We start from the raw sequence: 12725 nt of genomic DNA on the forward strand, positions 1-12725 counted from the left end.
TCTTCTCATGAACCGCTTCATGAATCTTCATCACACTACTGCTGTAATTATTCGTCTAAGGATAAACGAAACAAAATTGCAAACCTACGGAACCTTTGCGAAAAATTAAAAGAGAACCATTTAAATTGTTAAAGTGCGGTGTTTTGTTTTGCAATTTGAAAAATGTTAGATGAAAGATGAATGTTAAAATGAAAAATTCACAAACTTCTTTCCTTATTACAATTCGCCGACCATCATTTTTAAAGATATTTCTTGTTTATATATTCATTGTTTTGTAATGACTCAATGTCGAATAATTTGGTTCTGTCGCACGCTTAGCTTAATATTTGACAGTCAATATATTACTACAGAGCAACATTAGACGTTGCAGTTTATACATTCATTTCTGATATATATATATTCCTTCTTTTATGATTACTGAATGCATTTTATCTCCTTAGATCATAAAAAATTTCAACATTTGTCCGCTTTTAGAATAGAACCTTAACAAAGAAAAAATATATACTTTTTATACTTCTACTGAAGTAATTTCACTATAGAATTTGAATTACATGAATGAAACGTTTTGTGGAATGAATAGCCATGTGCAAAATTACCACCCTGAAGATATAATGAATAGGAGGTAATTTAATATTTTTACATTCACTATTTGTTTTGCATAGAAGAGAAAAGCCTTTATTTTCGTTCGATGATATCTGCACACTTTAAAATAGAACATTGAATTACAGCTAAACTTAAATTTTGGCTGTCAATAATGATCAAAAATGAATCGACACAGCTACAGGATATTTTTCTAGATTTAAGGATATTTTGAATTAAAGTCAGGAAATGTATTTTAATCGAAAGGGGGATTACAAATTAATGTTAATTTTCTTATGCTAATGGAAAGCAAACCGTTTTCCTTTTGTAGCAATGGACTGCAAAAATGTAAATGTAATGATCTAATGCTATTTTATTGCATTAAGCGATTCATGGATTTGCAAGTAGACCAACGTGGTTTATACCCGTCAGTATCTAATTCTTAAATTAAAGTAGCAAAGTTCTAAAGGACGTTTTTAACATTTCTTGAAACAAATTAGTGATAATTGCTAAATCATGTTACAAGAAACTCCTATTTCAGCAAAAAAATAACGAAAATGCATATTTCTTCAGTTTGACAGTGTACGTAAGTAGGCATTTTTGTCGTGTATGTGCATGTCCGAAGACATCTACAAATACAATACAAATCCTGGACTAATATAATCATTTTCCAGGTAAATTCGGGCTACTGTACGGTTAAACATGGCAACTGCTGCTGCACAACCAAAACATAATGATCATCAAAATTGGATCAAGGTCGCTGTGGCCTTGCATATTACCAAAGAAGGTCTTGAGGATTTTGTATTAGATGACATCACACAGTTCCAGAATGATTTGCTGTCGTCAATATGCCGTAACGTCGGTATACCAGTTGGAACAACGTGTAATTCCTGCACGACAGCTAATATACTACCATGTCCGACTGTCGGGTTCTGCACATTTGGTGGAAGATGTAAAATGCACGATCTGAAAGATCCTGCACGGAAACCAGATGTTCCATGTCAAAGCAACATTTGCCAGGCTATTCGGGGAGGGATTCGACGTGAGCATAGATTCTTTCACCCGAACAAGTATGAGCCTTCCTGGAAAAATGCCGATGCGACAAGGTTTTGCATTGATCCGTTTCAACTTGCCAAATGCTATATGTCGGCTGATGGATACAGTAACGTGAAATCGTTAAAGGAAACGGATTTCAATGGAGTTATCAATGTGGTGATTAACAACAAGAGGTTTCAGAACAAAATCGCAGCAAAATTATTTCAAAAGTCAAATATATTTAATGAGGTAAGTATAAACCCAATTATTTTACACTGTATTTGATATCGATAATGGATGTTTCATAACATCATGAATGCAATCACATAATCTTTTCTATTTTGCTATTCGAGTGATTCAAAAATGTCATGATATTATTCAAACATTTTATTCTACTTTGAAATTGATTGGAATCTGAGAAATATTATTCGGTCAGAATGAATGCCATTATGTATAGACTTAAAGTTTATATGAACATTACATATATCTTTTCAGACCCTAATTTATTGTACTTGACGTTTTCTGATTTCGGGACAAACAATTATGACCTATGACCTACGTAACCTTCTAATGGGGTGGAAGAGACCTTCGTAATATTTTTATTTGTAGAAAATAATCAAAACCACTATTATACTTTTAAAAAATAACCACACAGACTGCACTTATTCTAAAACCGCACGTAACTCTCGAATAACACGTGTTCGGCCATCATGATTTATTACTTTTTATTAGGCACGTGATATGGGAGACTTATTCGACATTCAGCCAGTCTGTCTATATCTGATGCTGACCTAACAAAATACATAGACACCCTGATTGGTCTTCTCTCTGATGCGAAGTATTTAATTCTTGACAAAAAGGCCAAGATAGCAGTTGCTAAGTTACAGCAGGTTTGTTGTTTTGTTGTTTATACGCTTTTTTCCACTTCACTAACTATCTGGCATGCACAAAATCATCTGTATACTAAGTATTATATATAAAGTATGCAACAAAATAAATACCAGTACTGTTCATATCTATAAAATACCACATTCTGTATTACAGCTAAAAACAAAAGGAATATCGTTAAACGAGGAAGACAGCAAAAGGATTCTTGATGCCGTATTAAAGTTAATCGAATCGGTGTCTGAAAAGGCAAAAGATATTACAGACTACGCGGTGAAAGAAATCAAAGACAGTATATTATTGTTACGAAAAGCAAACAACGACGGTATACAGTCTAATACACGGACAAGCTTAAAGCAAATCTCTGACACATCAAAAGTCGCACTGAAAAACATTGAACTGAAAAGAAGGAAGGTTTTAAAAGATATTGAGGTAGCTGCCGGAAACGTGAAAACAACAGTCGATAAGGAAAGAGGCTTGGTTGCTAAAAGGAGTAGCGACAAATATCGCTCAGTAATCATCTATTTACCAGAACCAGGTAAACGTTAAATGTATATTTATATATCAAAACTTTTTTTGAAATGATGTTTATTTATAGATATTCTGTTAAAATGGCTCGAATAAACATGATCTGACAGGATAAAAATCTGAAATGCATCAGGTAGATATCCGAATCATCATCATGCCTGTCCCTGATTATCTCATTAATATTGATGACATGGTAAAGTATATAGGCATATGTGGTTCAAATAGAAACAAGAAAATAGAGGTGAAGGAGGTTTATTTTAACAGCAACTCGCTCGCCTCGTGTGATCCAGGATTGGCAAAATACGTTCGAGCCGAATCGATATACTGTGTTTGTGTGCTTGCGTGCTTATTGATAGCCGCCACAGGTATGGACCATACCGTATGGACGATTCTTCCAGTAGAATGTTTGTAATTTTATGTTGGAGGATAGTGCAAGCTACAAAAGACGCTCCGATTCAAGAAACTTCAAAGTGTTCGAAGTGTGAAAGATCCGCACACGGAACTCTCATTTGAATATCAGTTATTGTTTAACTAGAGGAGCGGGAGATCGAACTCATGATCCATGGCTTCGTAATAAATCAGTGTTACCTCTGGAACACTGCGACCACTCTTATCTATCTACTTGTTTGTTTATCATAGTCACCACCGTTACCCATGCATATTTGCGACATTTTTAAAAGACTGTTAACATCTGTTCTTTAGCAGGCCATACAAAGGACTCTTATGGCAATATAAGCTGTTTAATTGGAAAAGTAGGGAATCGAATTCTTGACCTCTGGTTTTGAAGTCAGATAGTGTTACCGTTGGTTCATTGTGACCGCTCTTACCGGTCTACCGAGTGTGTTGTAAGCCCATCCGTTTAGCTCAATAGGAAAAGTGCAGATATACGGATCGCGGGGTCGTGAGTTCGATGAACGGGTGGGGCGTACGTTCTCCGTGACGATTTAATAAAAGACATTGTGTCTGAATTAATCATCCTCTACTTCTGATTCATAATGGGAAGTTGATATTACTTGTGGTGAACAGGTTTGTACTGGTACAGATTCCAGTAAAACTAGTTAGGTTAACTGCTCACCGTTAAATAACTGAAATAGTGTTGAAAAACGGCGTTAAACCCAAAAACAAACAAACGAAAACAAACAAAGTGTGTGTGTGAGCTTATTTATAGTCACCACCGGTAGCCTATATGGTGACTCTGGTATGTTTTCTGGGAGGATAGTGCAACATACAGAAGACGCTGTAGTTCTGAAACTCCCTGGGTTCTTTAGTATGCTAAGTGCGAAAAACCTATATGCGGGACTAGTACTTTTAGAGGTAGGAGCAGGGACTCTAACGCGATCTACTGTTAAAAATGACTCTGTCATATATCATGCCGAGAAATCTAAAGATTTTAACCATTATGATGTGCTTTACGTGACGTCCCTAGAATAGATACTTTTTTCAGGTACTTAGCTTGTGACTAAATATTCAGTTTTACTTATAATTGTTTTTCAAATAATAGTTGAAGAAATCAATATATCACCAACGAAAAGCAAAGAAACAGATATTGAGAAGACAATGCTAACTGAAAGTAAGCATGTACATATTTTATATATAAACAGTTGTCTTTAAACAATCAATTGTTAAATTCAAACGTACTTCAATGAGATCGATGTAAGTTTATAAGACCAAGAGCTTCTAATGAATTGAGATAACAAGCTAAACCTAAAGTTTAGTAAATACAGTTAAATCAAAGATATCAGTCTGCGTAAATTCCAATCATTTTGGCAGATATCTATTATTTATTAGCGCTGTTTTAATGTTTTAGATGAAGACTAACGCTTACACTAGGTATTTTATCACAGGGCTAGCTTTCCATTTCTATTTTCCAACACTAATAGCGAAAACTTATTTCAGTTGTTTTCGATAATATTTCTCCATATAGCTCATAAATCTGCGCATCATTTAATTCTTTGTTTAAGTTTAAACTTAAATTTATTGTAGGTCTGAGGGAAGATCTTATTATTCACTACAGAACAAATTGCAGCACAGTTCCATTATCACCCTTAATAGAAGAGCGTGACGTGCCTCTCGCTAAACTAGATGTTCCTCAGAAACTCGTTTCTGTTGATCTAATCAAAACGTTTTACCAGTTTGAAGATTCTCCCTCTCAAACACCGGTCAAGTCATATAAAGATCTTTTCTTTTGCGGTTCCGAACATTACAGAAATATATACATCACGGCAAAAGCTGGTGTCGGAAAAACGTTGCTTTCAAAGAAACTTTGCTTGATATGGTGTCAAGCCCACAAACAAGAATCTTCTGCTATTTTCAAAGGAGAGGATATAGATGCTATTAGAACTTTCGATTTCTTATTTTTCCTTACACTTGGTGAAGCAGATTCTTCCGACTGTGATATTGATGACATGATTCAGACACAGGTTATAACAAAATTATCTCATCATTACACTAAAGAATTTCTGACAGATATCTTACACAGTAAAGCTTGTCTCATCATCTTAGATGGTTTAGACGAATGGTCTCATTCAAATATTAGTGCACCTGGTTGTAGACCGTCGCTAATTCCTCAAAGAAAAGCTCGTTCCAAATGTACTATATTGACAACCACCCGTCCATGGAAGTTAAATGCTTTAAGGATAAAAGATAGCCAGATAGACAAACATGTAAGAATATGTGAGCTCGATGAAGATACTTCTGCTAAACTGATTGAAAATGCTGTGTCGCTGCTCAATGGCAGAAGCAAACCCCCGAAGTCAGCGAAGAAAATACAAGAGGCAGTTGCAAAGTCGAAACTAGATGAAATGCGATTCATTCCATATATTATTTTGCAGTTTGTGTGTCTATTGTTTGACGGGAAACCTATCAGTCGATCCAAATGTGAGTTATACAGTAACATAGTTGAACTCATATTGTCCAGAGGACGTGCAAAATTAAGACACACTCAGTCTTATGTTCTTGAGTCGAAGCAACAACTTCCTCGATGTTTCATCAATAATGAAGAATGCAAGGAGAATTACGGACTTTTGCTTCTTACTGGAAGATTAGCATTTGAGGAGCTTTTCAGCGAAGACGAGGAATGCAGTTCGATATTTGAGAAAACCACTGTACTAAAATATATGCCTTCTTACACTCTTGATATGTGTTTGAATCTTGGATTATTAACGCAGAGTAAAACCAATGACACTGTTGCATTTAGACATATACATTTTGCGTTCCAGCATAAATCAATGCAAGAATATTTTGCTGCACTTTATGCGCAGTCAAAACATGAGCCCAAAATACTTGAAAGGGTAAAACAGAAAATCCTCAATAAATGTCAGTCTCTACCATCTGATTTAGATCTCTCTGCAGTTTTCGTTTTCATATGTGGCTTCCAACAAGAGTTTGCACGGGATTTATTGCAAAGTGTACTCGTCGTTATGTCTGAAACTGAAATAATATCCGAATTCAGGACAACAAGCTCAATAGTCAGATCTTCCATTGTAAATTCAAAAATAGTAAAACATTTTCAAAGGCTTGTAGCAGATTGTTGGAAAGAAAGTCTTAACAGTGGACACATGGAAATGAGGCTTCTCGTTCAAGATATTGTTATTGACAAAAATACAACTCAAGACGATTATCTAGATGCACTGAAATCCTTTGTAGAATTAGGTAAAAATAATCTCAAATCGATGTGCGTTCATGAATGCGTTTCTGCAAATGAAGCAAACAATGTATTACAAAAGCTAAACACACAGAACATTTGTTATCTCAGAAAATTAGAGTTAAGAAGCATCCCAGAGGTACTTATTCTTCAAGCACTGCTTAGGAGAAGTAAAACATCATTACGCTGTTTGGATCTTTGTTCGTTTAAGTTTGGAAAATCTGCGTACAGATATTACAATGAAGAAATAAATCTTCCATCAGAGCACTTAAGAATAATATCTGAAATGGAGTACTTACAAGTCTTAACTCTTGCATCATTTTGTATGAGTCACAATGATATGGACCTTCTGCTCAGATTTCTCACGAGAAAAACCAGTATGAGGCAAATAGTTTTGTACCGTATCAGGTGCACTAAAAACAACACTTGCAATGGTCATACGTTGGATTTGTCTCTTCACGAGAATCTCCAGGTATTTGGCTTAGACAATATTCCATTATCGCGGTTCATTTTGAAGCCAGCCTCTTTAGAGGAATGCTGGATTGGACAGTTGCCATCCCATATTTTGTCAAAAATATTTGCAGATCTTCAAAACTCGAGAAATCTTCATACTTTATATCGCCTAAAACATGACGACATATGCGCTATGCTACAATCCCTTCCAAGTTTATGTCAAGTGAAGCATCTCAGTTTCTGACATATTGACTTTGGCAGAAGAGTTATAAGACTGGCATCACATACGAAAAACATTCAAATCGTAACGTTGAATGCAGTTAAAATGACAAGCACCACATTGAGACTTCTGTTTGATACTATTGAAAGGTTTCCACACAATGTGGATATTTGTCTTGAAAACTGCCATGTAACGCCAGATTATGACTACGAACTGATAAAAGATATCATAAGGAAGTCTGATTCTTACACAGTTTCATTTGATGGACTAAACGTTCGCAAAGAACGAGTGTTCAACTGTGCAACCATCAAAACATGCACAATGCGGACTGGAACTACACTTATCACTGCTTCGACAAGACTTTAGTCTTGTTAAAAGTCAAACATACAGCTTACAGAGTCGGAACGGATACTTATCAGCGAAGGAGCTAAATGCAATTTGGACTTTAGTTGGAGGAGCGGGGGTCAACCTCACGACCCTATGTGTTTTGTCAGACATTCTTGCATTAAAACTACATTTTTCACTGGATCCGCCCGTATATTAACGGGAGAAAAATCGTATGCAAACAAGGCCATTCAAGTGCTGTTAATACATGATTATTTTTGAAATTCTTAGTGTATTTCTGCGCAGATTGACATCTAGTATCTGCGTCTTGTTTCTTCCATAATAACCTCTTCTTGTTGCATAAAAGATGCAAATAAATCCATTGTATGTTTTGATGTATCAGTTACAACCCCAAAAAGTTCCTACTCGTTTCTTCCCGTCGTTTACTCCCGTTTTTGGAGTCTGCATCGATTCAGTTTTTTTATACCGCGAATGTATAAGAATCGCGTGTAACTTGTATGATTGTTTGTTTTTTTGGAATCATTTTAATCATTTTGGTAAGTCGTCGTTATGTTTTTATCTTATTTCTCGAAGAATTTAGAGTTTGTCACTACGTTTGTACTCGTCCGTACTTAAAATGTGTTCGTTCTCAAAATAACTCGAATATAAAGCTATTATTCTTGAAATTGTGTTCCTGTTTACCAAATGTTTAAGAAATATGAAACAAAAAAAATCACTTATTATAAAAGCCTTCAGTACATGCGTTTGGTAATGTTGCTGATTTCTTGGCCCTGGTTATGGATATTTAAAACATGTTTACCGTTTCCAAGAACAACAGAATGGTAATTAAAATATTTCGGAATCTTAAAGTCATCACAAATGAAAACAATACATTTAGTCGTCGTGTACTGTTTATTAATTCAAGAATAGCTGTATCGGTCACAAACATTCCCGCAGGCTTCTGCAGACGTTAATACACAAAAAATGTGTATTATCCCGACAGTGTTACCACTGAGACACTGCGTCCACTCAATAATTTCCTGTCTGCACTTTACTAATACAAACATGCCTGACCAGACATGCGTGTTTATTAAGACAATGTAAGTAGCCGGATAATAACAGTACATCAGAAAATGAGACGATTATGTTTCACAGAAATTTTTTATAAACCTGCTAAATTATGGTTGGTCACACAGATAATACCATACGTCTCTTGCCTTCAAACTAAAGATAGAAACAAAAATAATAAATAAAAACATAACCAGTATTTGAGTTAAGACGAAGGCACGCTGACGCGAACTGACTCGCCCAGAAAAAACACAGAGATCAAAACAATTTTTTTAAATGAAATTAATCTAAGAAACATGTGCCCTTTTGTCAAATGTCAGATCGCTGAATGTTGGACCCCATTTATATTGCGTTTGTAGACGTATGATATCATCATGATCATAATATAAATCATTAATAGTGAGATTTTTGATCATTCTCTCAAACACTGAGTTTATAGAGTAGAACAAATGACATATAATATATATATTGACTACGTCATTAGATGACATAGGAGTAAATAAAAATGTCTTTGAAACGTACTTCATATTTGAGAAAATTACACAAAACATTGAATATGAAAACTGAAACTGGATATAGATCAAATCAAAGAGAAATCACATTTTCTTTGCCATGTACAGAAGCCTCTTTTCTACGGAAAAAAGTGCCATCATGTATAATATTAATAACAAATTTTAACCAAAACAAATTTTACTTGTTCGGAGTCGTCTGTTAGAATGACCAGTATTTGATTACACACCTATTTATATGTACATACATGTACGCTTTACTGAAAAAAAACGTGCAAAATCCACACTGACCACCCTATGGAAAGCGTTCCGCGTTCAGACAAATATTTCACACTATACTTCGAAACGCGTGAAATAAGAAGTCTGTACTACATTTTTAAAAACACAAATAGCACCATATGTATGACCGACGTTCGTGTTAGCTATGGAGGTTGTTAGAACCTTTGATATACTTTTGGCTGAAAACAAAATGTTATTTTATCTAATGTTAATATGGTTAGGTATTCTGCCAAAACCTGTTTTAATATACTGCAACGCAGAAACGTCTTTTTAAGTAGTGTATATACGTCTTTTTAGTTACCCTGTAATAACTACCAACAAGAGACAACAGTTTACTTCTAACCCTATTTTTTTTTAAAATTAGTTTAGGGGAGTTAAATATTTTAGTGTCTATAACTTTTGTTTTGTTTTTACATTGCACTTATGTGCTCAAACGCCTCGGTAGCCTAGTGGTAGAGCGTCCGCTTCGAGTGCGGGAGGTCGTGGGTTCGATCCCCAGCCGCGTCATACCAAAGACGTAAAAAATGGTACTAGCAGCTTCCTCGCTTGGCGCCCAGCATTAAGGGGATAGTGCTAGGACTGGTCAGCCCGGTGTCAGTATAATGTGACTTGGTGGGGTATCATGCCACGTGTCTACGGCGTGATATTCCAGTGAGGCAGCACTATAAGGTTGGGCACTGTGCTCACTGCTACAAGTAGACACCGTCGTTTATATGACTGAAAAATTGTTGAAAAAGACGTTAAACCCGAACACACACACACACTTATGTGCTCCTTTACTGATTCCAGGTTTAAGTGTGTCGTAGTCAGAGGTTTTCCGGCGACGCCGTCTAAATTCGTTTTCGTTACCTATGCCACGTGACTTCAGTTTGCAAATCAAACTACTTGATAACGCATTATAGATTATTTATCAAAATGAAAGATTTATGCAACACTCTGCCTGATTGGACGAGAGTGTCAATTTCTTTCACTCTGTTGACTGTGCTACGCTGAGTGAAATGTAGACAAATCATTTATCCTAAACGACGCTGTTCACAGTTTTAAAGCTAACTTTGGCTCAGTATATTTAGCAAGAATATTGATATATCTCAAAATGATAAGTAAGTTTAATAAATATGATAAAAACCTGTTCAAATACCAACATATATCAAATTAAAGAAAGAGCTAAATACGGTCTGCGTATCACATGAATAAGGGTGTGATAAGAGTCTTTTATGTAGAGAAGTGCTTTTTAAAAGATTTTCCTTGTTACAATTGTCGTCTGTATATGAAAATGTTTCTTGCTTTTGTGACTTATTCAGATTGCATATTAAAATGAGTACTTGTTTGCTTTGATATATTTGTTATATATTATTTAACTGATTTATTATATATGAATATTTTTCTTTAGTATGGTATGCAAATATTGGTTTCAGTTGAAATCTGTTTTATTATATATATGCTATATAATGACTGAATCTCATTACTCTGAAATGAAGGTACACTGTATACAGTTTATCTGTGTGATATGACTACGATCAAACTTTGCTTATAAAACAGAATTATTGAAATAATTACAATTGTATGTTTTGCTTGACCTTCCCTTTTTTATAGGTGTGACGTCATTGTCCAAAGATTCATGAATAGCGAATATGCATTTGTTAAAGAGGGATCAGTTGGCCTATTTTAGAAATAAATAAAAATAATAAATAAATATTAGGCCCGCAGTCAACTTTGTACAGCTGGGACATTTAACCCGTTTTAGGGGCTGCTAGAGCTTAAACTAGAAATGCCTTTATACAGCGTCTCATGAACAGCTTGGTGGATCTTTGTCATACTTGGCCTGGAGCATCATTATAAGGTCCTCTTCAAAATTTATTTATATAGGAACTTGGGCCCTATTAGGGAACACTATAGCTAAAAGTAGATTTGCCTTTCTTCGCATTAACCACTAAAATGTAATGGATTTTTATCAAACTCGATGTGTAACAATATCGTAAGGTCTCCTGCTATTTTGTTACAAATGGGGATAGGGACCAATTTAGCTAAAAATATAAACACGTTTAATGACCTCTTCTCATGAACCGCTTCATGAATCTTCATCAAACTACTGCTGTAATTATTCGTCTAAGGATAAACGAAACAAAATTGCAACCCTACGAAACCTTTGCGAAAAATTAAAAGAGAACCATTTAAATTGTTAAAGTGCGGTGTTTAGTTTTGCAATTAGAAAAATGTTAGATGAAAGATGGATGTTAGATGAAAAATTCATAAACTTCTTTCCTTATTACAATTCGCCGACCATCATTTTTAAAGATATTTCTTGTTAACCTTGGATTAGCATAGGTTTCTGTGTTTTATGCTGTAAATAAGATAAGGGTTAATGCAAAAATATGTATTTTAGCATTTTAAATATTAATTTACCTATACTGATATTGATTCACTATATAAGTACGAACTTTGTCATTCATTTCAGAGGTAATACTTTACTGTAGGCACACACACACGCACACACACACACACCACACTACATCACACCATACCACACCACATCCACAACACACACAAACACACACACACACACCATACCACACCACACACAACATACGCTCACACACTACACACACACACACACACACACACACACACACACACACACACACACACGCACACATGAAACATTCTCAGTCATATATCATAATAATATATCATTTGCCAAAGGTTTACTGTGATTTATCAATACTTTTATTTAAACAAAAATGTGCATTGTGTAACATTTTACGGTATGAGACATATGTAGTCTCTTGTAATGCTATATAAAATGGCTATTTATTTGTATGATATGTGGTATTTTATGTTTGTATATGTGTATAAAATGTAAATGGATGAAACTATAATAAATGATCTAATCTACGTGTAGAAGGCTGGTGTCGTTATAAATGTAACTGTCTAGAAACTGCGAGTCTACTCTCTAAAGAATCAGCGACATATCCGTCCTTACTGTTTTCGCTCTTCCACTTACCGTGTTTTTTCCAACAGCGTTCATTTACGAATTAGCAGCTGCTGAAGCGCCACTTGAACGAAGTGAATGCAAACTTAAGTTTAAATCTCTAGTAGCTGTGTCTTCCTTAAGTCTAGAAATTATAGTTTCCCTAGCCCTTGTATAGCTCAGAGATTTGTTTTTATTTATGAGACGACTTTTGTCATGCGATCTAAAACAAGT

The 12725-nt window shown here is 35.1% G+C and overlaps 1 protein-coding gene across 1 annotated transcript; it reads left to right on the plus strand.

Moving 5' to 3' along the window:
- Nucleotides 1–744: 744 nt before the first annotated feature.
- LOC128555244 (uncharacterized) lies at nt 745–12471 on the plus strand. The gene is made up of 5 exons (XM_053537037.1): nt 745–1863; nt 2347–2504; nt 2659–3037; nt 4529–4597; nt 5011–12471. The coding sequence occupies exons 4-5, from the start codon at nt 4585–4587 to the stop codon at nt 7365–7367; spliced, it is 2370 nt and encodes a 789-aa protein (XP_053393012.1). The 5' UTR covers nt 745–1863; nt 2347–2504; nt 2659–3037; nt 4529–4584; the 3' UTR covers nt 7368–12471.
- Nucleotides 12472–12725: the final 254 nt, after the last annotated feature.

The sequence above is a fragment of the Mercenaria mercenaria genome, chromosome 2 (assembly GCF_021730395.1).
Source record: "Mercenaria mercenaria strain notata chromosome 2, MADL_Memer_1, whole genome shotgun sequence".
NCBI lineage: Eukaryota > Metazoa > Mollusca > Bivalvia > Venerida > Veneridae > Mercenaria > Mercenaria mercenaria.